Genomic DNA, 25,511 nt, shown 5'->3' with positions numbered 1-25,511 from the left:
GAGAGAGAGAGAGAGAGAGAGAGAGAGAGAGAGAGAGAGAGAGAGAGAGAGAGAGAGAGAGAAAACCTGGCCGCCAATGTGGAGACGGCGATTAGTCACGCCTAGTGTCTCTGCCTGCCGTAAAGACGGCAGAAAAAATAAAACTCTCTACAGCCTTCAATAGAGAGAGAGAGGGGGGGGGGAGAGAGAGAGAGAGAGGGGGGGGAGAGGGAGGGAGGGAGAGAAACAAAGTACTTTTTCCCCAGGGTCCATTTGGCTCGTTCCTGGTGAGCAAGGGAAACGACAAAGAGACGAGTAAGAACTAAACAAACGCAATGACAACCTTGAGACTCGGTACACCGTGGAACACAGAGAATGTCAACGAATTGTCCCAATGTCATACCGGAGAGGCCCGACGGCCACCTGGACTGTTTTTGTTTTAGCTGTCAATCTGACTGGAGGTTACCCGCGGTAGATCCGTGAACCAGTGCAGCTCAGTCAGTGCTTTACAGTTGGCTGTGTTCTCGGCAGTAAACGCAGACAGAGGTGGAGAGAACCTTTGGTCTGGTCTCTTCCCCGTGAATAGAAGATAGATTTGATGCACTTGGGGTCCGGAGACGTGAGGGATCGGGGCAGCCGAGGTGAATTGTAGAAGGATAGTCAGGGATGAATGAAAGGTGCATGGTTCAAAATCTACAGATACAACAGGTGTATTAGATTCCAGCAAGGATAAATTGAATGCAGATTGAATTCAGGATATGTAGAACCTACAGAATATTACATCCTCTCCCTTTTAACTAATAGCCCTTGCATTCTGTAAGATCTTCCCATTCTATAATGGCAAAATACAAGCACAGCCACCCACCCATTCATCTGGAGGTAGACTTCAAATTATTTTAACATACAGTAGTAGTTTTAACATACTGTACCAATCTAATCTTAGATGAAGAAAACTACGAAGACAATAGCCCCATGCACCCAAACCAAACGATACGTCCCCACGTTCAGTCACTATGGTAACAAGGTCAGAAGCCAAGCCATAAACCAGCCACATTATTTTATCCTTAAGTGATACCCTCACTGAGCAGAGGAAATGAAATAAATGAGGAAATAATATTTCCTCCATATAGACCCTATATATAGTATGGAATATAATACAGCTGATTGCTGCCATTAATTAGCAAATAGCTCACCAGGTGAAAAAGGTCAACGCAGATTTTGATTGAGTATCGATTTGCTGTCTTTTACTTCATTTACAAGTCGGTGCCGTTGGCTTTTATAGGAATCGGCAACAAATTGAAAAGGCACACATCTCTCCACCAAGCAATGCTTCTTTATGAATTTAACCCCATGTTCACTCTTCAGAGCTGCAGGAGACCGAGAGGGTAAAGCCTTTGTTAACTCATTCAATCCGGGGACTATACGGTATATCTGCTATTCAAAAATAGCAGATCTACAAGCTCATAGCGCGGCACCGAGTGCCGCGCTATGAGCTTGTAGATCTGCTATTTTTTGAGAAATCGTGAAAATGTGTGCAAAACTTTTTTCTTTTTTTTAACTCAAATCTTAGCTTCTGGGGGTCCCTGGAACACAATTATTTATAAATGTTTGCTTTGAAAATATAAATTTAAAGATTTACACAAATTTTCACGATTTTTTTTTTATAAAATGCAAAAATATTCATGAAATGAATGAAATATTCCAAAAAAATTATGTACAAGTATATATATATTTTTTTTAACAGCCAAATAAATCTTAAATGACAGAGACGCGTTCCCGGATTGAGTGGGTTAAAGGCTAAATAGACGGAGGGAACAACTTTAATTCCTGGGAGGGGATTCTTAACGGCTTGGTCCCATTATGCTATCGATCCGGATATAAATGGAGGCGGCATGCCAGCAGGCCGTGAGATGAGTCAGGGACCTCCTCTCTCTCTCTCGGGGCCGGCATCCAGGGAATCCGCTCGGCTGATGTGTTTAAACCGTAAAGGCTAAGTTCCGGTCTCAGCCTTCCCAGGAGGGCGAGGATGGTTAAATATTGAACACCATCTGAGTGCCATGGCTTTCTCTGCCTAGTTTTTTTTTTTTCTCTCTCCCTTTCTGCTCTCCGCTCTTAACCCTTTAAGCCCGGGAACGCATCTGTGGTGTCATTTTAAGATTTATTTGGCTATTCAAAAATAGCAGATATACAAGCTCATAGCACGGCACTGAGCTTGTAGATCTGCTTTTTTTGAAAAATTACGAAAATTTGTGCAAATATTTGTTTTTTTAAGCGGACATTTGTAACTCAAATCTTTACTTCTGGGGTTCCCTGGAACTAAATATTATACAAATGTTTGTTTAAAAAATACATATTCCAATATTTGCAAAAATGTTCACGATTTTTCAAAAATAGCCAAAGAAATCGTAAAGTGACACAAATGATGCTTTCCCGGTCTTAATGGGTTAATAGCAAAACTCTAAGGAGCGCACAAGGAATTAAAACATAATGCAAAGGTCCTTCCACTTTACGCCGGGCGAGCTTATTGATGACCTGCCACATTAAGTCGCTTCGGGGAAGAATTATAGCAACAATTTGGAGTAAAGCGTGGAACAGAAAAAAAAGGGAGAAATCATTAGATCTCAGGGGCCGGTGTTATGAATTACATGTAATAGCCCCTCTATTCATTACACCTCAATGGCAGAGGACACTTTGAGTAACCCTGAAGTGCACTCGCCACACGCACACGCATACACACACGGCACAGGAGGTCTTAATTTGCTGAAATGAGCTTTTATTTGATTTTTATTCATTCCCTTTCTTGTTCCCTCAGGGGAATGATATTTATTGGGGGTGATGACGCCATCTTGTTTCATCCAAGAGCACTTATCTCTGTGTAGAATATAGCTACTTGCTGGCTTCCATCCTCCGTTAACTCAGGCGTTTCCCTGGTTGGGAGAAATGTACCGCAGTTAATCACAGGAATTATGAAATAGGCAGCTGTGTAAGAAATAAGAAGAAAGACAAATATAGATTAGCACCCTGACAGGATATTCTTTGGGCTTTTCTGCCTTTATTGATAGTACACAGTGGAGAGAGAGACAGGACGGTCTCTCTCTCCAGAGAAGAAGGTCACCAGGCTCAGGAATCGAACCCACGACACACCGTCAGGCTGAATTGGAGCCTATATATGGTATGCGCCTTAACTGCTAGGCCAGCGACGTCCCACCCAGGCATCGTTGAGGTCTTTTCAGTACAAGGTCTCTCACTGACGCGGCACTTTAGCTTGTACTGACTGATTAGCTCCCTTTTAGCTCAAGCTGTGGGGTTATCACTCAGCTCACCAAGGGCAAGAGAAGATAACTGAAGTACGGGTCAACATTAACGCGTACAAATGTTATGGTCGAAAATCTAAAATGAATAATGTGAAGGGAAAGAAAAAAACATTCCAAACCTCAAGCTTTAAGTTGGCATTTTCTATACATTTTTTTGATCCCACGATTTTGCAGCTCTTTTTCACCCAGTGCCAATTGTCTAAGTAATCCGGGGGCGCTACACTCCCCCTGCCAGCCTAGGGAGCCCAGAGCCGAGCTCATGCCTCCTTCAATGCATGAGGGTCAACTAGCCTTCTTATCACCCAACAGGGGGGAGTTTCCCCGGTAGGACCTAGCGCGTGGAAGGAACACGTTATTCCAACCAGTTCCTTTCCCCTCCATAGGCGCCCTGGCTATCAAGGGGGAGGCGGTATAGCGACCAGGATTAAGTTAGCACTTACAAACAAATTACAAGCAAATTTTAAACTTAATCACCGTGCAAGATATAGTGTGTGGGTAAAGTATTTTGATGCTGATACTTTTTTTATTAGATATTTTTGGGGCTTTTCTTGCCGTTATTGATAATACAGGAGGTAGAAAGGAAACAACTGACGCTGTGAGGCTGCGTTAGAGCCTTTTTGTGGTATGCCCCTGGACCGCTATAGGCCAGCGGGCGCCCCATGCAGATTCTTCCGTTTGCAGATACTTCCGTTTGTACGAATTTGTTACAAATTTGTACGCATTATAATTAGTTTTCCTTGTAACAGAGTATTTTTTACATTGTGGTATTTCTACTTTTACGTAAAACATCTGTGTACTTCTTCCACCACTGTGCTGAGGACAGTTTTAGCACCATGTCCAAAGGTTGCAGATCTGCAGGGAAACTGAACGTATTGCTGGAACTTGCATGCGACTTAATGAATTCACATGATTAATTATTCCTCATTGCTTATAACCTCATGTTTTTTACACTGCTGACCACAATCTCCTCTCTCTCTGAGGAGGGGGGGTATTTAAATATTCAAGATAGTGTTTCCCCCAATGCACAATTTGGGTTTATTGAAAGATTAGCAGAAGTAATTTGTTTTCAAATTCAAATTAATCCACCCTGACCCATAGTGGAATGGCTCGCACGCACGCGCACACACACACACACACACACACACACACACACTGTAGACACGCAGACACACTGTAGACACGCAGACACACAATGTACAAGGCCGTTTTTTATAAACTTGTGCTAATGGCATGCCCATAGATATACACACAAACACATTTCAAACTGTTACGTGTTAGGCCACGGACCCTTATTTGAAAAGATGTTGTGCCAGGGACCCCTTAAGAGAAGATTTCTCAACATTTATCAACATTTATCAACATTTATAAATATTTATCAACATTTGAATTAAAAATAAATTATAAGCCCACAACGTGTCGCATTATGAGCGTGTACATTGCTTTTTCCGAATAGCCCAACAAATCAACTAGGGCTTAAGTGTTTAAACTGTTCCCCATTTTGCTGGGGTCCTCCTGGAACCCCCTCAAGGACCCCCGGGGCTCCCCGGAAACCCGCTGTGAGAGCCACTGCTGCACGGTGTGCATGTGCTCTTGTGTCAGTGTGTTCCGATGTGCACCCATGTGTTACTTGTATTACTGAGCTGCCATCTCGGGGGAATGCTCCATCCTGCTTACAAGTGCAGGCATTAGATGCAAATTGCTAAATTTCCAGTCTCAGCTAAAAAGTTTCGCTTAATTGACTCGTTGAACAAGTGGAAGTCTGTAGGCACTGTTTCATTTCTTTCCTTTTCACTCTCTGGGGGCTCATCGCTGCCCCCAGCCTCACAGCCGCCTCTGCCATCCCCCTCCCTCCCTCTCCCTCTCTCTCTCTCTCTCTCTCTCTCTCTCTCTCTCCTCTCTCTCTCTCTCTCTCTCTCTCTCTCTCTCTCTCTCTCTCTCCCTCTCCCCCTCTCTCTCTCTCTCTCTCTCTCTCTCTCTCTCTCTCACTGAAACGATCCATTGAAGAAAGATACATTCATGCTTGTCCAGTGAAGTGTTGTACAGGTTCCACATATTAATTCCCCAGTGTAATCATGTGGCATAATTCTCATCTACATAGATGTACATAATAATTGCCCGATTTGATTTCAAAATCCACCCAGTGAGAAGACACCCCAAGCTCCTGTTTTCTGTTCTATTCGCATAAACTCTAATTCTCACACACACATGCACACACACACACACACACACACACACACACACACACACACACACACACAATTCTGCTCTAAAAGCCCATGCTTAAGCCCAGCGGAGGATTTATTGATCTGAGCAGCTGAAGGGTGATTCACAGGGCCCTATCTGAGATGGTGAAAGAAGGATAAAAAAAAAACTCTTCCAATGGAAAAAAAAAAAAGGATACTTCAAGGGCAGAGTTTCACTGTTTACTGATTTAGCAGAGTGGGCCTGGGAGAAGGAGTCCGCACGTCAAAGAGCGTTTGAAGAGTATGCTGATATGGTGGATTTGAGGACACTGGTTCCGTTCCTTTAAAAAGGTGGCTTTTACAGAGAGGAAAATTACAAAGACAGGCCCTGATTAACGTATGGGCTCACGAGGCCATAGCCCAGGGGCCCAAGGCTTGAGGGGACCCAGAGGCCCAGCGGCCCGCTAGCACCAATCACTCTTTTTCTTTTTCTTTTTCTTTTTCTTTTTCTTTTTCTTTTTCTTTCTTTCTTTTTTTTTACAAAATGTACAGTAAGTGTAAGTGCACATCTACAAGAAGTTGCTCTTGACATTGCAGAAAGTGTTTTTGGCCGAATTCTCAGCTCCAAAAAGCTAGAAAGAAGACCTTCTGATCAACAAAATGAATAGATTTAAGTACTATTGTTGAACATGTGTGTGTGTGATGTAATAAGGGCTGTTGGAAATGTCTGCACTGCCTATGCTTTCCTTTGCTGTAGTGTAGGCTACTATATGTTATTATATTAATATTTTATTTTATTATAACTTGTACTGGTGACAATTAATGCCGATAAATAATTGTATTTGATTGGAAAATAGGTCCCAAGCCTAAGCCTGGTCGTTGCCCCTACTAAGTCTTAATCCCGCCCTGTACAAAGAGATATTATTGTGAGATCAAAGAGCAGCTACATGTCCCATTTTCAATATGGAAAAATCTTCCTGTGACAAACATCCGATATTGAAGAGGAGCAGGCCATTGTGTTTGAAGGATGACATTATTGCGTCCCCAAGGGTTTGACCATTTGACCTTTCCAACGGAACGGGCTTTCTCAGACGAATTGACTGACCTCTGGTTAGTTAGCTGAGCTGCAAGAGGCTTACAGGTGACATCCCTGTGGTCAGCGTGTTGGAGATAACACTTTTACTTTCCCACATTTTGGAAATCATGACCCACATACACATGCACAGCACACTGCACACTTTACACACATGTGTGCGCACACACACACACACACACACACACACACACACACACACACACACACACACACACACACACACACACACACACACACACACACACACACTAACACACACTAACACAAACACAAACAACAACGTTGTGACAACATTGTACATGGGAAAGCTCTGAGACCAGCAGTTAATGGATAACAGACATTTCTCAGGCATACAATACATCACACAACCATGTTGAGGCTTTTCCAGAAGCATTTGCAAACCACACAGTGCTTCCTGTTTACTACAAACAACGTGACAGTCTAGACAGTCGATGGGATCTGTAGCCGTATGTGTGTTATGCATGCATTTGAAAAGGGTTTATTGACTCGATGCCAGCAGGGATTTGGGCCTTCATGGTTTCTCACCATGGTCTCCCGTGGTGTCATCCAATCCCCCGCCCCCTCCCGGCTGAGATCCTGACGATGGGCTAATTGAGCTTTTTTACTTCAGCTGATAATGCTGCTAATAATGTAATTTATCCGCCTCATTGCACCTTCAATGCTACATCTTCCGAATCAGCCAGTGGCTAACGATTGTTTAGTTTTCCATCATTAAGGTTTCACAGTTCTATAAACTAGTCTGAACCACCATGTCGGCCATTTTAGTTTTCTCTTGCAGTCCCCCCCCCCCCCCCCCCACCACCTCTAGATGTGTACCGTTATGGTTAATTATAGTATTTAACTCATTCACTGCCAGATTTATTTCTGGCTGTGTTTGCCCACTGCCAGCAATTTCGTTTTTTTTTTAAACTTTCAACAGGTCACAACAAAAAAATATATTAATTATGATCGCAAGTCCAATCGTTTGTAAACACACAGGCTATACGTGCACGTCGCCCCGACAACAAACATTCTGATCGGCTCGGAGTCCTTCTCATGCATGCAGCCCTGTGTAAACACACCATTTATCGTCACGTCTCGGCACGGTTCACTCACTTTTTCAGCTCGCACAGAAAATGTGCATCCCTTATGATCGCGTGTCCAACTGTTTGTAGACACACAGGTGTGTGAGTGGCCCAGAGAACACATTTTCAATCCGCGACATTCCATTCTCCAGTAGTAGAAGTTTTTAAACAGCACGTCTGACGGAAACGTCGGAGAAAAACAAAGCCGAGAAAATGGCGTTTCAGAGGGACAGTTAAACAGGGAGCAGACGGAAACGGAAATTTTCGATTGGCGTCATTTCCGGGTGTGTTACAATGAAATGTATCACTACGAGAGATGAAGAACAGTGAGATCTTTATAAAATCAACGTTTTTCAAAATTACGTTTTTTTACGTCAGTGGCAGATTTGGTAATTGGAAAAAAATATGTTTTTTACGTCTGTGGCAGTGAATGAGTTAATATGAGTTGTGTTAGTTGTTTTATCATAGGGTACGTTACCTGATACAAACAATAATCTGGCCTTGTTTCAGTCAAGAAATTAGAGAACACCTCTTTCAGTCTGCTCTTTCAGTTTGTTTCCCCTTTTATCAGATTTTCAAATGATCTCTGGAACAATTGTCTCAGTACTATGGGTCGTTATTGCTTGTACTTTAATGATTTGGGCCTCCGGTTGGTCAGCGTTAGGATTAGGGTTAGTCCTACAGGTCTGGAGCAGCGTCTCTTATAACCAAAAAGCCCTGCTAGAGGTCACGTCCAGTATGTGTGTGTGGTTGTTGGTCTGTCTGCATTGTTGTGCTTTTTTTCTGCAAGCCCTCTTGTCTGCTGCAGTGTCTTTTTGTCCCTGAGGTGTTGGTTTAAGGTGCTTTTCCAGCTCACACCGTCAGATGCAAGAGTCTCCCAGGACTTGATATTGATGTCAAGGGCCTTCTTGTCTCTCTTACAGACTTCTTTGTTGCACTGTTCTCACACTCTCACACTTACCAGTTCTCCGTAGAGAAGGTCTTTGGAGATGCGACCATCCTCCATACAACAGACATGGCCCAGCCAGTACAGCCTGCAGTCTGAGTTGTGTATAGGCTTATATAATGGGAAGGCCAGAGTGTGTGAAAACATCATTGTTGCACACTTTGTCTTGCAAGGATATGCCCAGGCTGCAGCGGAGGCTTCTCAGATGGAAGGAGTTTAGTCTTCTCTGTAACGATACCAAAAACTTGACTTACTTTTTTTGTTTCTTATCATTTTTATCCCACGATTTTGTAACCCATTTTTTCACCCAGTGCCGATTGCCTAAGCTGTAATCCTGGGCGCTACTCTCCCTCTGCCGGCCTGGGGAGAGCCCCGAACTGAGCAGGCCGCTTCTTATCACCTGACAGGGGGGAGGTTCCCCGCTAGGACGTAGCGTGTGGAAGGAACACGTTATTCCAACCAGTTCCTTTCTTCTCCATCAGGCGCCCCGGCTGACCAGGGGGAGGCAGTATAGAGACCAGGATTACTGCATGTTTTTTGTGAGGGTACCTAGAGAGGCAAAAAACTGCCAAAAACTTGACTTAAACCCTTTTGCTCTTTGGGAGCATAGGTAATTCATGAATTTCCTCCAGCTAACAGATACCAAAAACTCACAATACAATAATAAGGCCACGATAGCGTTATTTTTTGATGGAAATCTTTGGGAGAATCTGTAAAAGTCCTTCCCTGTTGACCAGATCAAAAGCCTTAGCTAAAATTAGGTCAGTGAAAGCGATAGATAGGGGTATCTGCTGTTCTCTGTACTTTTCCTAAAGTTGGCGAAGGGAGAATGAACATTTCGCCTCAAGCTTGTCTGCTGTGCCTGTCTACAATGACTGGAGTAATCTCAGACGACTTGGACTCAAACCAGTCGATGGTCTGTGAGGTCATCTTCCCAAAGGTATCCAAGGTACACGATGTCCGGCAGACTTTCACATTTCACAGTGGCAGTCTCTCCAAGGGGTGACTGGTGAGGTGCCGAGTTCTCTCTCACAGGACTCTGAAAACTGCTCTGCCAGGCCTGCCACACAGCAGGACTTGCTGGTGTTAATAGGGGGGTTTCCCTGTGTCTCGTGCGGTGGGATTTCTTTGGTGATAGCCTGATCTTGCAGCACACCAAGCCTGAGAATAGCTTCATTTACTAATGGTAAGAATGAATGATGTCATTATGTCATCTATGATAATATTGTCTGTGTTGACCAATTCCTTTAGATTCAGATAATTGAGGATGTCTGAGAGTATTGACGTTAACTCACATGCCAGTCAAGGGGTACTTGTACCTTCCCAGTGAAATCAACTGGTGCGAAGTTGGGTTAGAATGAAAACTGGGTTCGATTCCCGCCGGGGACGCTGTGGGCGCTGGGGGCGTGTCTTCTCCTCCGCGTCATCAGTGCCCATACCCTAGGTGGGGTTGGCGAAAGGGCCTACTCTGTGTGGAGTTTGCATGTTCTCCCCGTGTCTCCTAGGGTAGTTAATACCCTCACAAAAACTTGTAATAATCCTGGTCACTATACCGCCTCCCCCATGACAGCCGGGGCGCCTGATGGAGGGTAAGGGAACTGGTTGGAATAACGTGTTCCTTCCACGCGCTACGTCCAACCAGGGAAACTCCCCCCTGTCAGGTGACAAGAAGGTCAGTTGGCTCTCATGCCTGAAGGAAGCATGAGCTCGGCCCTGGCCTTCCTACTGTGGGGTGACTGGTGTAATACTGGTATAGGGCTGGTATAGCGCCCAGGATCACTTAGGAAATTGGCACGGGTGAAAAAAAAGGGTTACAAAAATCGCGGGATAAAAATGTAAAGTAAAAAAAAAAGAATGAAAACCGGAATACACCTTCATTGCACATAATCGAATTTGACTGTGTTAAACAATACGTCTGGCAGGAACTCTCTTTCTCTCTCTCTCTCTCTCTCTCTCTCTCTTGCACACACACACACACACACACACACACACACACACACACACACACACACACACACACACACACATGTTGAACCCCTGAAACAGGGGAGTATATATATATATATATATGTGAAAGAATACACAGACGTCTTCTCTCATTCAACGGTTGTATATTGAATCAATTATCACAAAACAGATACATCTTCAGCATCATAGAACCAGGCATGTGTAAGGCAATCATTAACATTATTCAGCATAGTTAACTTTTCAATATCTCAAGTCAAATGTTAATTGAACAAACAAAACTGCACCATGAGCAGCTCTTGAGTTATGTTATGGATAAACAGTTATGCTATTGAGGTACTGTCTGCACTGTTTTATCACAGATATGGCGCCCAAAAACAAGCATGTTGGCTGTAAAGTAATATTTATATTAACCATTTTTAACTGCTTTCATTCAATGCATTTTAATCAACACTTTTAACTCAATGCAATGTTTCCCATTTCTTATCCTTACTTTCATACATTAGCATATCCCACCAATAAACGAGTGGTTTGAAACAACACAAATGCAGACAACAACATGCAGACGCAGCTTGTGCTACGTTAGCTTAGCTTAGCTCAGTGAAACCCCTACAAACACTAAGAACGTTGTTCATTCCTCACAACACATACAGCACAAAGTGCAGGTCTTGCGTGACACAATCTGTATCCATCGGATACCATTTTCCTCATATAATTACCTGAAACAGGGGAGTATATATATATATATATATGTGAAAGAATACACAGACGTCTTCTCTCATTCAACGGTTGTATATTGAATGGAGGACGTGGGCTGTGGCTCCCCCTACAGGCCTACTCAGGCATGAGCAATCGATCTCAGAGCAGAGCAGGTCATCAACAGACAATACTAGCCGATTATCACTTTAGAAATATGATGCAATTATATATTCAATCAAATTCACTCTATTACACACACACACACACACACACACACACACACACACACACACACACACGAACGCACAACAAACACATTCACGGAAACAATAAGCGCTAACGGTGCGTCCCCTTGTGAGCCCAGCACAGCTGAACAGTTGAATTCACAGCTGGTATTACTTCCCCATGTTTCCTGGTGACCCTGAATGCACCGACTGTGCCAGAGTAAGTGAAACGAATCAGATGAGGACTTACTGGGGTTGGTTTGGGAATAGCACGTTTTGGTTTCGGGCTGGGGCCAAAGCAGTGGCTGACGGAAGCACTGGACTCCTTTTATTTATTAAAGGGCCCGGGCGACAAGGAGACTATTATAAATATTGAACGAGGAGTTTGCTCTGCCACGCTCTAATATTAAATCACAGGGAGAGGAATGGCTGTGCCCTTATTAAAAGATAATGTGTTCTCCAGCCATAAAAAAAAAAGTCTAACCCCCTCTTCTCCTCTGCGTCCCTCTCCTCCTCTTCTCCTGTACCACTCGTCTCTTCGCGCGGCAACGTGGCGCATCTCACCTCGTCTCGTCCCCTTCCCCTCCCCTCTCCTCTGTTCTCTCCTTGTTTCCTCTCCTAGCTGTTAAGCCCTCTGTCACGCTGTTTGTATACTTGATTTTATGCATTAATTAGCGTGGTTGCCATTACATGTGTTTCTTATGTTCTTTGCTGAATCTGTTCACAGATAGTTAACATTCCAAGTCAGTAGCTCAAAGTATTTCTTCTGTTTGTTGCAGAAACATGGTGTGTTCTGCATGTAGCCTTGACTCAACTGGTTGTTTTATGATACTGTCCGGGACATTTGTCTGATTACTGGCTGGTACCCACCACATGGAGTGCATGGCCCTGAGCTCGTTAGAGATTCAGTGTGTGTGTGTGTGTGTGTGTGTGTGTGTGTGTGTGTGTGTGTGTGTGTGTGTGTGTGTGTGTGTGTGTGTGTGTGTGTGTGTGTGTGTGTGTGTGTGTGTGTGTGTGTGTGCGAGTGCTTGTGTGTCACATCCAAATATGTATGTTTGTGAGGCATAGGCCATCTGTAGTGCCGGAATGGGCAGAAATGTTGCAGCGTGGAGACAGCCCTGAACCACCATCAGCAGCCACAGACTCCCATGTAAAGTCCTCTACGGCCAGCTATACAATTGGCCAATGCACTGCTGAAGAAGTGGTTCAAAGACCAAATGAAGATAACACTGAAGAGATGCCAGATCAAGCCCTCTTCATTGGAGGACCCTCTGGCACTGGCACTCCTCACAAGGAGTAGCGGGCACAATACTGTGTAGAAGCATGCTCGCAAAACTATCCCTGTCCACAAAACACTGCTATTACAAGCTTGGTCTTCTTGGATCAAGGATGGGACCATCTAGCCACCAAAGGGCTCATAAATAGGAGAAGATGGTCATCATAACATACGATGGACATCCAGCAAGAGTGTGTGTGTGTGTGTGTGTGTGTGTGTGTGTGTGTGTGTGTGTGTGTGTGTGTGTGTGTGTGTGTGTGTGTGTGTGTGTGTGTGTGTGTGTGTGTGTGTGTGTGTGTGTGTGTGTGTGTGGGTTTGTGGGTGGGTGTGCGCGTGCGTGCGTGCGTGCACGCGTGTCTACCGTCTGCAGCACACAGCTCGAACGCAGCAGTCCCTCAGACTGCATGTATCTTACTAACATACACACACACTCCAAGGCCAACACATACAGTAGAGGTGAAGACACAGACGTGTGTGTGTGTGTGTGTGTGTAGAGGGGGGGGGCTTAAATAGTCGTCACCCTGCTGGCTGAAGGCAGAGCGACATTCCTGTTCTCTTCACACTACCGATCAACCGTGACCACTGCACAACCAGACCTGGCTCTGTGTGTGTGTGTGTGTGTGTGTGTGTGTGTGTGTGTGTGTGTGTGTGTGTGTGTGTGTGTGTGTGTGTGTGTGTGTGTGTGTGTGCGCGCCCGCACACGCACGCACGCATGAGTGCATCTCCATGGCATAAAGTGAAGGGTGACATATCCCGGTGACTCGTAGCGTCTCCAGAGCGACAGAGAGCCAGCTGTTCATGCCAGTCACATGATGGGACGGGAGATACAACACCATACTGTGTTGCAGGTTGTTTATGGTGTCAGCGGCCCGTGTGCCTGTTAGCTATCATATATATAGACGTGCAGATGGAGTACAGAGTGCACCGCATGAACACACATTCAACTCATATTTAGATATTTACACATTAATATTTATATGTACACACATACACACACATTTGCATATCTACAGTACGTAAACATACAGTACAACACACGTTACTCATCGATGCTCACTCTCTCTCTCTCTCTCTCACACACACACACACACACACACACACACACACACACACACACACACACACACAGCTATATGTCAGAGCCCTGGTGAAGGGTATTGAACGTGAATATGGCGGGGCACTGACACCGTCTGGTGAAGTGTAATGTGATGAGGTGCCATGAACTGTTATAAATAATAACACAATTAATGCAACATTGCAATAATAATATCCCATTAGCCCCCCCCCCCCCCCCGCACTCTCCACCCACCCGCCAATGCCCCGTTGTATAACAGACCTATACTGTCTTATCCAAGCGGTCAGTCCATTTACCAGGTGACCTCTGTCATAAAGCCTGAGATATTCTCTCCTCCAGAAAAAGGAACCGTAACCTTGTGTGTGTTATTTTTTATTCAGTGTGTTTGACTGGAAATTAAATCTTTGATGGGGGTTTGGGATGAGGTGTGAACCGGCAGCTCTCTTACACGCTGCTCCGGCGTCCCTGGGCGGCCGGCCCTGATGTTGTTTTCCACACCGCGCTCCGCTCGGCCCCCCGCTCGTGGCGGTGCGCCGTCCGCCGGGGACTCCACAACACCCGGTTCACCTTTTCAACAGCAACTCCCATCCCGCGCCATGAGAAATGGGAAAAGATTGATCTCTCCCCTTTTTATTTTTCCATGTGATGATTTATTTACTTCTCTTCTGCTATTGCCCTGGTTTGCATGTTGCGCCCCCCCACCCCACCCCCCAACCCCCCACCCCACCCCACCCCCCAACCCCCGTCAATGCATGGGGTGGTCCTGAATTATTCATATCCTCTTTTCGGGGTGCTGCTTTCATTCTCCTTCGCCTTCATTTTGAAGCGTGTGTGAGTGGGACTGTGTAGGACTGTGTGTGTGTGTGTGTGTGTGTGTGTGTGTGTGTGTGTGTGTGTGTGTGTGTGTGTGTGTGTGTGTGTGTGTGTGTGTGTGTGTGTGTGTGTGTGTGTGTGTGTGTGTGTGTGTGTGTGTGTGTGTGTGTGTGTGTGTGTCAGCCTCCCTCGCTCTCCCTCTCTCTCTCTCTCTTTTCCATTTCATTATTCTGTGTGAGCAGACTGCATGATGTGGAGAGAGAGAGAGAGAGAGAGAGAAAGAGAGAGAGGCAGGAATGACAGCAGCTCACAATGATTATTAGAGCAGGAAATAATCTATTTCTACTTGTTCATTTTATTCTAATGTCTCTCTGTCTTCCTCTCTCTCTCTCTGCCCCCCCCTCTCCCTCTCTCCTCTCTGTTTCTCTCTCTCCCCCCTCCCCCTCTATCTGCCACCCTCTCTTTCTCCACACATTTCTCTCTCCCCCTCCCTCTGACTCGCCCCCCCTCTCCCTCTCCCCCCCCCCTACCTCCCCCTCCCCCTCCTCCTCCCCTCCAGATCCCAATGCCCTGGGGCAGCACGGTACGGACCATGCCCTGATCGGAGGAGTGGTGGCCGTGGTGGTCTTCGTCACCTTGTGTTTAGTCATAGTCTTTGGGAGATACCTGGCCCGGCATAAAGGTACTGCAAACCTTCAGCACCTCCACACTGACCACTGACTGAGCCCTCTGAGGCGTGCTGCACATCTTCATGTCAAGGACCCCCACATTGATTGTGTATTTGGCCGTGGACCAGATTTTGTGATTTTGCACCAGGGACCCCCATAAGAGAAATGATTCCACATTTTCCAGATTTTTTAACCCATTAACACCTGGAACGCATCTGTGTCATTTTAGATTTAAAAAGCATTATTTTACACTTTTGGCTATTCAAAAATAGCAGATATACAAGCTCATGGTGCCGCGCTATGAGCTTGTAGATCTGCTATTTTTTTTTAATCTTGAAAATGTGTGCAAATCTTTGAATATATATTGTTTAAAGCGAACATTTTTAACTCAAATCTTTGCTTCTGGGGGGTCCCTGGAACAAAATATTTTGAGATGGGGGTCGGCGGCCAAATACTTTTGGGGGTCCTTGACATGAAAAAGTTTGAGAACCACTGATATAGAAACATACGTTTTTTTTCCAGAATACTGTTGGGATTTAGAAGACATTTAGTAGAATCGGCTTCAGGTCTACACTAGCTCACAATGTGTCGCAATTCGTATTTTTTTTTATAGACAAAAGTATGAAATGGGATTAAAGTCATTAAACTGCTTCTCCCCTGAAGAAGCAGGCAGGCTCTATTAGCTCAGTGGTAAAAAAAATGTCAGCACTTGCGCAGGAGAGGAGACCCAGGCTCAACTCCTGGGTAGAACAGGAAAGTTACAGAGGGTGGCTTTAACTCATTTTGATGCCCCCCCCCCTGGAACCCCTTCAAGGACCCCTAAGGGTCCCTAGCCTAGACCCCACTTTGAAAACCACAGCTCTAGAGCAGCAGGTTGCCTATACCCTGGCCTGGCACATCAGAGAGGAAAGGGTTACAGCCAGACCTGGGTCTACCAGCCATATTGGAAAGAAATTGGGCCTCTTCCTTACTTCCTTCACAGGCGTTACGAATGATGCTAATTATGGTTGTGTTCCATTCTGGTCACACAGAGTCAGGGTGCTGATATTGTGCATGTTGACTCCCTGGAAAGACTCTGCTACACCACGTGGGTCTTAAAGTGTGGTCCAGGTACCCTCGTGGTTCCCTGAGGGGTTCCAAATGGCCCCTTACGGGTGTGTAACTCTGAGAGTTATGGGTGTCCTTGAAAGTTTGAGAACCACACTGCCACACTAAATGGAACAAACCCTTAATTAGTATAATTGGTAAGACTTAATAATTGGTAAAGCAAGGAAGAGGCCAAATTCCGTTCCAATAGAGCCTATTACCAGGTGTACTGTGCATTTCAATTAAGCTCATGTCTCAATCAAGTAGTGAGAGCATTCCCGGAGCAATACACCATTTTCTATATTCCAGGCAAATGCTTCATGAATTAATCAGCAGACCAGCGGCTGCTCGGAAGGCATGCATTAAAACCAGAGCCTGACCTGACTAGAGCCACATCTCTGGGCCCGATGTCCATCACCATTTTTGGAGAGTCTCTAGACCACCGATTACTGACGTTGAGACTGATAATTTTTCATTCAAAGTTTTTCAAATGGATTAGAACATTTATGCAAAATGTTCTATTCCATTTGAAAAACTTTGAGTTGATGAAAGTTTCTAATTGAGAACATTTAACAGAAAAATACAAAAAAACTTTTTGATAGATGAAAAATAAACACATAAACTGAACTTTGTGCGTTTATCACAACGCGAAGCGACGTGGCTATTTTCGCATCGTTATGCACGACACTCGTGTACGATGAAGTAGGGCATGAATTTACAAAAGGCATTATATTCCCAAAAAACGTTGAGATATGGAGTTATGAGGTTTCTGCCCGACAGCGATGATACAGTACGTGTCTATGGTGATGGAGCAGGGGGGCACACTGGGTCCAGTCATTGCAGTGTTGTCACCGCATGAGGCTTGGCACATATAGGTTTGAGTCCTGCATGAGCGATGCAGCACTAACACAGGAGGCCTCAGTCACTTTCTTTTGTTTTGTTTTCTTCCGCGTTGTGCCGCTCACCACGGGGCAACGAGCACAGGAGACAGGATGCCTCAATGTTTGTTCTCTCTGTCTCCGTGTCTCTCTCTCTCTCTCTCTCTCTCTCTCCGTCATCCCCTGATGTGGCTGATGTCTCCTCGGCTTCCACAGGAACATACTTGACGAACGAGGCCAAGGGGGCGGACGACGCGCCCGACGCCGACACGGCCATCATCAACGCCGAGGGCAACCACGCGCACGCAGAGGAAAAGAAAGAGTACTTCATTTAGACTGCAGAGGGAGCCGTGACGCTACCGCCACCACACCCACCCAACCCCCCCCCCCCCCCCCACACACGCACACGTACGCATACACACACATGCACACACATACACACACACACCCTCGTCTTTCTATATATATATAGTATATATAGATATATATATCCTCCTTTATGTCTCTCTGACCATTCCTCCCCTCTCTTTTCTCTGCACCCGACCATGCACTGCCCTTGCTTTGTCAACGAGGAAACCCCGGGCGGTCTATTGACAGAGAAACTTTCTTTCTTTTTCCTTTCTTTCTTTCTTTCTTTTTTCTTTCATTTTTTTCTGGCATTGTGCCATTTTGTTCAGAGCGTTTTCTTTCATTTCACCTTGTCATCTTCTCCTTTTCATTTTTTTATTTTCTTTGGCGACCGGCCCAAACGCCGCCCCGCTGGAGTTCTCAACTGTGTTTTTTTTTCTGGGAGGGGGTATTTGGTTCGTTGACCTTAAGTTGAAGAGAATACCAGACAAATCTGTAAATGCATCCTAACTGCTTAATATGAGAGACCCCCTTATTGGTTCTCTCCCCATTTGTCAGCCCCGCCCCCCCCCAACACACCCAATCATAAATACCCCCCCTCCCCCCTTCCCTTTTTTGTAAACACATATCTTCTAACATTAACACGGTGCCTAAATATACAGACGCCCATTGAAATTCTGTCAATGCCTTCATGTAACGTCTGTCTGTAGCAATGTAAATGCTTTGTAGATGGTTGTCTTAACCGCCATGCAACCGCTGCGTCTCACAGCATCCGATTTCCGCATTTCATCTTTTCCGACAATTTTTCAATTATTATATTTTTTACTTTACTTTTTCTCAAGATCCGTGCTTTTAACGCCTTATATATTACTGTCACATTGAATATGGTCCTTTTAGCTGATTCAACACCCGCCCCCACCCTCTCCCTCCCACCCTTATCATCCCAATAGACATTGTAAATGAAGAAGTCGACCCTTGTAAGATAAGATGAAGGTTTTGTGTAACACTGTAGCAAGGATTGTCAGATATGTGTATAATGGTTTTATTTTTTTCCCTCACCATAGGTCTCTAGGGGTTAAAGGGTAGTACCGTATTGTTTAGAGCAGAGAAGCTGCGGTAAAAAAAAACACCAAAAATGACATGCAAGATAAAGAACATCAAATAAAACACAATCGAATATATTAGGAAAAAAATGAAAAAGAAACAAAAAAAAAACATTTTTTGCTAAATCTGCTGTATCTATGTATTTTTTTGTCTGTATATTCTTGCACTGTTCAGGCTGAGACCCACACCTTCACACTTAGCTGCTTACTTTTGTTCGGTATCTACATCTTGACCTCTTAGAAACAGGGCCATTCACGTCTCTCTGGTGGGTTATATAAATCCAATTGTGGTTAGTTAGCTTTAGCTTTTTTTTATTTCAATTTCAAGTTGATGCCATGACATTGAAAAAAAAAATGTTTGAATGAGCCTTAAAGACCCCATGAAATCTTTTAAATCACATCTCAGCACTGTAATACTCCAAACTACTAAAAGAAAAAGAAACAAATCAGAACAAATCAGACCATAATTGTATTCCTCGTCTCCTCCAATATGCAGTGAAGCTTTATTTGAGTACAATTTGCTATTGTAAAACATTTCAAGATGCATTCCACAGATGATGTCGGTAAGCTTGGTGACAAAATCTGTTTCACTGCAGTCATGTTTCATTACAGCATATTGTCGGGGGGAAACCTTGTATCTTTTAACTGTTTGTGTGTGTTTTTTTTGGTAATTAATTCCCTACTTCATCATAGTACAGTGCCATGCAAAAGTAGTAAAAATTGCTTATCTACAAGCTCACAATGGGTTGCGATGCGACACCTTGTGAGCTTGTAGATCTGTGATTTTTATAAATTTTGAATCAATGAAAGGTAAATTGGATGCATTGGAACCCAGGTTGTTTTTTCCAGTTCCTGAAAAGTAACCGTTTTGAAGATACGAGGATTCCGCCCGGCAGCGACGATATTCGTTTTGTGTTATCGCCTCCACAAGTGCTGTTGTCTGAGAACACTTTCACTAACGAGTACTGAGTGTTCATTTATCTCTGAGTGTACACAGAGACCTGTAAGGGTCCATTGTTACATCCTCAGAGTTAAATGACCACTCAGGATTTTACGGTGCGTTTCTTTCGTCCAACTGAGCCAAACCATATTACAAACCATTTCATGAGGTCTTTGGGCAAAAAAGTAAAAAAAAAATAAGTAAGGAAGTAATGAATATATTAGATAATGAATAACAATGAGAGATTGTGAGAGCGCTTGTCATCTCAGCAAGGGGCCTGCCTCTTGAAAGAAAGGGCTGATTAGCACTAAGTTGTGCACCGCTGTTGTGCAAAAGAAATAGCAGATCGACAAGCTCACAATGTGTCACCTTGTGATGCGTTGTGGGCTTGTAGATCTGCTATTTCCGGTGCGTAACCCATGTATGAATCAGGCTTAAAATGGTGAAAGCAGAAAAAGAAAAGCACAACAGTAACACAAACCGCGTTCCTTTGCCGACGACATCTTCATTGCCTTTTAGAACAGTTCAGCTGAACAAAATGTATGATAATGAAAAGTTTCTTTGTTTTAGTCCCAAAAAAGAGAAAGGTTTTATGTGCTTTTTATACGACCAACTTGGTTTTTATTTGTATTTAATTTTGTCACTGTTGTTGTTGTTCATACACTTCTAAGCTCCCAGCTGTATATTGTGTCTGCAAAAAAATGTGGTAAATAGTGAAAAATGCTGTTAAAGTTTTGGATTCCCTTATTCGTTCAAATTTGTATATTAGCCACTTTATCTACTTGGGGGGTGGTGGGTGTGGGGATTTCTTTTTCTTTTTTTTAAGAAAAACAAAACGTTTTTTGTTTGTTTTAGTTTTTTAGCACAAGGCATGTACATAATGTGTGAGGACTACACTTTAGTAATAATTTACATCGGCATGTTCTGTTGGGTTTCTTTGGCTTCGTTCCATCTTTAATTTATTCAAAAGGACGTTTCTTTGACGGAGAACCATTCCGAAGGTTGTGTTTGCCCCTTAATGCTGCGTTCACACTGACAACTACAAAAGGTACAAAGCGACTCTTTGTCGTATTTGTCGCAGAGTCGCTGCCTGAGTGTTGATCAACATGCTCGTTTGCGTCGTCAAGCGTGCGTCCGACGAGAAAAATATAAAGTAAAATAAAGCCTAGGGTAGACGGAAATAATTAGTTTTCCCCCATTACAAGCAGGAATTGTGTGGAGAGAGAAGGCGAGTGGAAATGGGCTAAACGACACTTGGTCGTTTTGTAGCTTTCCGCTGCAGTTGAAGCCAGCTCAACTTGGATTGTTGCTTTGTAGATGTTTTTTTTGTAGCCACAAACATCGGGTGACGCTTTGTATCTTCATGTTGCACGGCTTCCATTGAAAATGAATGGTGGCCTGTAGCCTTGTAGCTGCCATTGTGAACACAGCATAACTCTGGAGGCAGTAAAATCGTGTGCATTGATTTAACTCTGATTCGGGTCCAGTTTTACACTCAGGGTTAAATGAACACTCGGGTGTTATTTTGCTGTACACCACTTTGGTGTAGTGTTTGCGGCATGCTCCTCTGTGACCTGATGTTGAATTTTGCATAATTTATGCTCCTTCCTACGACGGTGTCCTGGTGCCCGAAAATAGACCATCCACAAGTAACAAACTTGTAGATCTGCTGTTGTCAGCGTGGGACGCCATCGCAGGGCTAAGTATAAGTCTGGCTATACTGTAGGTCTGAGCTAATTGTTGTAGCTGTACTGTACGTTGACACCATGTTCTTTGGTTTGCCCGCTGACTTGTGGACAAGACAAATGGTCCTTCCTCTCCATCGGCAGAGGAGAAGGTCCACAGGGAGGTCAGCAGCTACTTTCTGTCCAGAACTGTCATTACAAAAACCATCAAGGTTAAACTTCAAGCATTTAAGGTTTCAGCTACTACTACTGCTGTTAGTGGCACTCTGTAAAAAAATATGTACTGTGCGGGTTCAATGCATATTATACCTTTTCAGTTGATGCGTAACCTAATGAGCTGCAGTACATGCATTTTTGTTGTCATTATGTCCTTGGGATTGGCCAGTGTAATCACATAAGTATATACAGATTAGTTGAAAGAATGGAAAATAAAATCACCTCCAGAACCTAGTAGAAGGGCCCAAATTTAGCAAGAGGGGCCAATTAATTACAAGTTATGTTTAATGCAAATAAAGACAACACAATTTCCTGCGGTTGAATAGTTTTTGTCCACAAGGTGAAGCTTGGATGTCACGGCATGCTTTCTCAAGGTGATACAGCAAATAGAGCGTGAAGTTCCAGTTCATTTTAGAGCTCTCTGTTTTTACAAATTGCATTTGGCACAATATAAAATTCCCACAGTGTTAATTACATTTAAAAGGTGTGTTCTGCAGCTATTTAGCCATATTTTACAGAATGTGAAAGTAAACCATACACTAGTAACGAGAACAACCACTTACAGAAATGATATGACGTGATATTATCACATAAAGTAATGTCCTGTTTTTATTTTACTGCTTTTTATTTTCATTTTTATTGTATAGTCATTCAACGACATTACGAATCAAGACTCCTGATGCATAATATAAGCGGCATATTCAATTTGAAGGGAAGCCGGTAACATGGATTTGCTGATGTGTGTCAGAGAGGAGCAGGCTTTTTTTAAATAATATGTGACAGATGCTCACTAGACAGGTTTGCAGTGATGGGAATGTACAAGTCGCTGGTTTGAGTTTGGAATGGAACCACGGTGCCATTTTTATGAACAATGCATTCTAATCTAATTTGAAGGATATTTCTAAGTACGTAAATGTTGACAAAGAATGGAGTGCGTTTTTTGCTGAAAAACATGTAAATATCTGTTTTGACCTGGTGATACTGAGCTAATGTGTTGCAAATGGCTTTTTATAATAAGTAGACCAAACTTGACTCAACTTTCTTTCTTTTTTTCTTTTTTCTTTTTGTAACGGCCTGGCACATATCTATGATACAATCAACTGTAGCTCTGTCACATTCATCCTGGGATGTTTCAGTCACAGTTAGTATTAGTACCATTACTTTTCTTTTCATTGTCAGCTACAACTAAGCTTTAAACCTCCGACAACCCCCCCATCCCTTCTGTTCATGTAACGAGCATCTACTGACTCACGTAATTATCCAAACCACAGTATCACTACAAAGTCGACAGTGGCACAACACTCAGTCTATTGATTAAGAAGTTGATCAATTTTTGTTTTGTTTTTAAGTACTGTAGTTGCTTGTTTTCAATAAATACCCATCTAAGAATGCCTCTTAGCTTGGACTGCATTGACTATTTGAACTCATGTATGATTATTATTATATTGTAATTTTCAAAACTTGCTTTGTTTGCCACAGCAATGACGCTATAGCATGACAGGGGCTGTTCCCAGTGTATCTGTCCTCCGCTAAGCCCTTCATGTCCCTCTGCTGTAAAGACCAGCTTCAGTCCCGCTCCTCTTAGTTCCTCTGTAATACTGACACCAATCGGCTCAATGTCAACGGCACTACGGTGGCGTGTAGTGTTGTTTCGGGGTTTTTTTCTTCTGTTTTGTTTTCCTTTCTTTCATTCTTTCTTTAGTTTTGCATCTCAGGAATATATTTCATGTAGAAGTTTTTTGTTAGATTTTGGTTTTCTTTCTTGGGATGGGACTTGTGAGCACTTCTGACTCGGCCTAGTCCCCCCCCCGTATGCTGACGCCGTGTATTTGTTGAGTTTAAAATGATCACAATGTTAATAAAGGTATTCAGTGATTATTTAGTACTTCTGTCATTGTGCTGTCATTAGTCTCCTTACAACTGTTTAGCTATGATAGCAGATTATATTCATGGTTTGAAATGGGCTTAAAATAACAGAGCAAGGGTTACAAAGTATTATATTTCTACTCTAGAGTTATGATTTGGAGATACAGAGTGGTGGCAAATTAAAGGGGAAAAACAAACGAGTGAACTGAGTGAACAAACATAATGAATGCAGATGCTTCCATACAAAGTACTGCTTGATACAATTAAGCAATTCATATCCTGCTTTCTGTGGCATGTATAAAAATTCCGAGCAGACCCAGTTCACTTCAAATTTGGAAAAAAAAATACTCTGAAAGAGGATTTATTATTGGGGGCACGGATGTTTCCATATAAGGGTGACATCTGCATTTCAATCTACATGAAATACATCAGTAAATAGGGGATCAGATAGTGTGGTGTTAACACTGTAGCAGTATAAACATATGTATAAGGCATATGAGCTGCTTATAACGCTGTGTAATTATAAGAACACAAATACACATGTGTTATAACATACATAACAAAGTATAAAGCATTCATAAATGCAAAGTGATCTGCTTATAACACTGCACTCATGTACTCATGAAGCAATCATAACGCCTTATAAAGCCTTTGATAGTGACTTACTGTATAAGGTCAAGGATAATACTTTTGGCCAAATCACATACTAACATTTTATTCATTATTATTTATTTAGAAAGCGTTTTCTACCTAATCGGTAGCACTTGCTATGTATCCCATATGTATAACGCATTATACACATACATACTTATAAGGCATTGTAATCTGATCATAATCCTTTATAATCATATTTATAAGAGCTTATAAATAATAATGTTTTATAACCATAACCATAACACATTATAAAGCTTATTATTAAATGACTTATAATTTCAAGTATAAATGCATTGTATTATGCTTATAACACGTGATGACTGTAATCATCACGTGTTATAAGCATAATACAATTACAATTAATTATTATTATTCATAACAATGTATAATTCAATCATAACACATTATAAAGCATGTTATAATGACTTATACTGTCAAGTATTATTATCTACTTCATAATTGCTACCAAATAATGTTTTTTGTCCATGTGTGGTCTAGCCCTATGGAGTTTATGGAATGCATGTGCAAAAAAAATTTTTTAATATTGATTTGATGGTCATATTAACCTTAGGAAGTATTATGTTGGTTTTTATTTTCACTTGCATTCCATAAATTCCATAAGGCTAGACCACACATGGACAAATGACATCATCAACTTGCGACGGGCATTGCCCCTATTGAGAGAAAGATGAACTATTTCTAAAATAGATACAAATTTTAAGGTGTTTTTAATTTTACATTTTAGTTATAGAGGACAATTATAATGTATTAAGGCATATTTGGCTTATTAGCCAGGGATCCTTTTAATGACCATGGTGCTGACTACATTAATGACTACGGTGCTGACTATGGTGCTGAAAACATTAGTGTCAACGTCGCTGACCATGGTGCTGACTACATTAATGACTACGGTGCTGAAAACATTAGGGGTCAACAGCGCTGGCTATGGTGCTGACTATGTTACTGACTATGGTGCTGACAATGTTAATGACTATGGTACTGACTATGGTGCTGACTATGTTAATGACTATGGTGCTGACTATGGTGCTGACAATGTTAATGACTATGATGTTGACAATGATACTGAGAGAGAAAGAAAGAAAGACGAAGAAAAGGGCCACGACACAAGTGAGGTGCCACGTTTGCATGAGGAAAGCGAGTGCAATCAGCCGCACCTGTCAAGCAAAAGTAAGAGTAAAAAATAAAATAAACACCTTGAAGAGAAGTGTGAAGTAACTTTGAGACAGAGAGCTTTGAGAGAGGAGAGGAGTCAACACTGAATAATCAGCCATGTCTTCACATCAGACCCAGAGTGTGCAGGCCTGCTGTCACTTTTGCCTCGTCATATTCTTTTCCCCCCTTTTAACACTTCAACCATGTGGTTCACAAACTTTTCCATTTCAAGGACCCCC

General features: G+C 43.0%; 1 protein-coding gene across 1 annotated transcript in view; it reads left to right on the top strand.

Annotated features, from left to right (window-relative positions):
* The window catches only part of cadm2a (cell adhesion molecule 2a), a 441,503-nt gene extending 423,870 nt beyond the window's left edge, over positions 1-17,633 (top strand). Inside the window, exons 10-11 of the mRNA XM_080436621.1 lie at positions 15,215-15,337; positions 17,504-17,633. Coding sequence (XP_080292747.1) covers positions 15,215-15,337; positions 17,504-17,622 — 242 coding nt within the window. The 3' untranslated portion in view covers positions 17,623-17,633. The remainder of the gene's footprint in view (positions 1-15,214; positions 15,338-17,503) is intronic.
* Positions 17,634-25,511: the final 7,878 nt, after the last annotated feature.

Source organism: Gymnoscopelus braueri (genome assembly GCF_963280865.1).
Source record: "Gymnoscopelus braueri genome assembly, chromosome: 8".
In the NCBI taxonomy this organism is placed as follows: domain Eukaryota; kingdom Metazoa; phylum Chordata; class Actinopteri; order Myctophiformes; family Myctophidae; genus Gymnoscopelus; species Gymnoscopelus braueri.
Note: the sequence above shows the minus strand (reverse complement) of the source record. Positions and strands in the feature narration are given on the sequence as shown.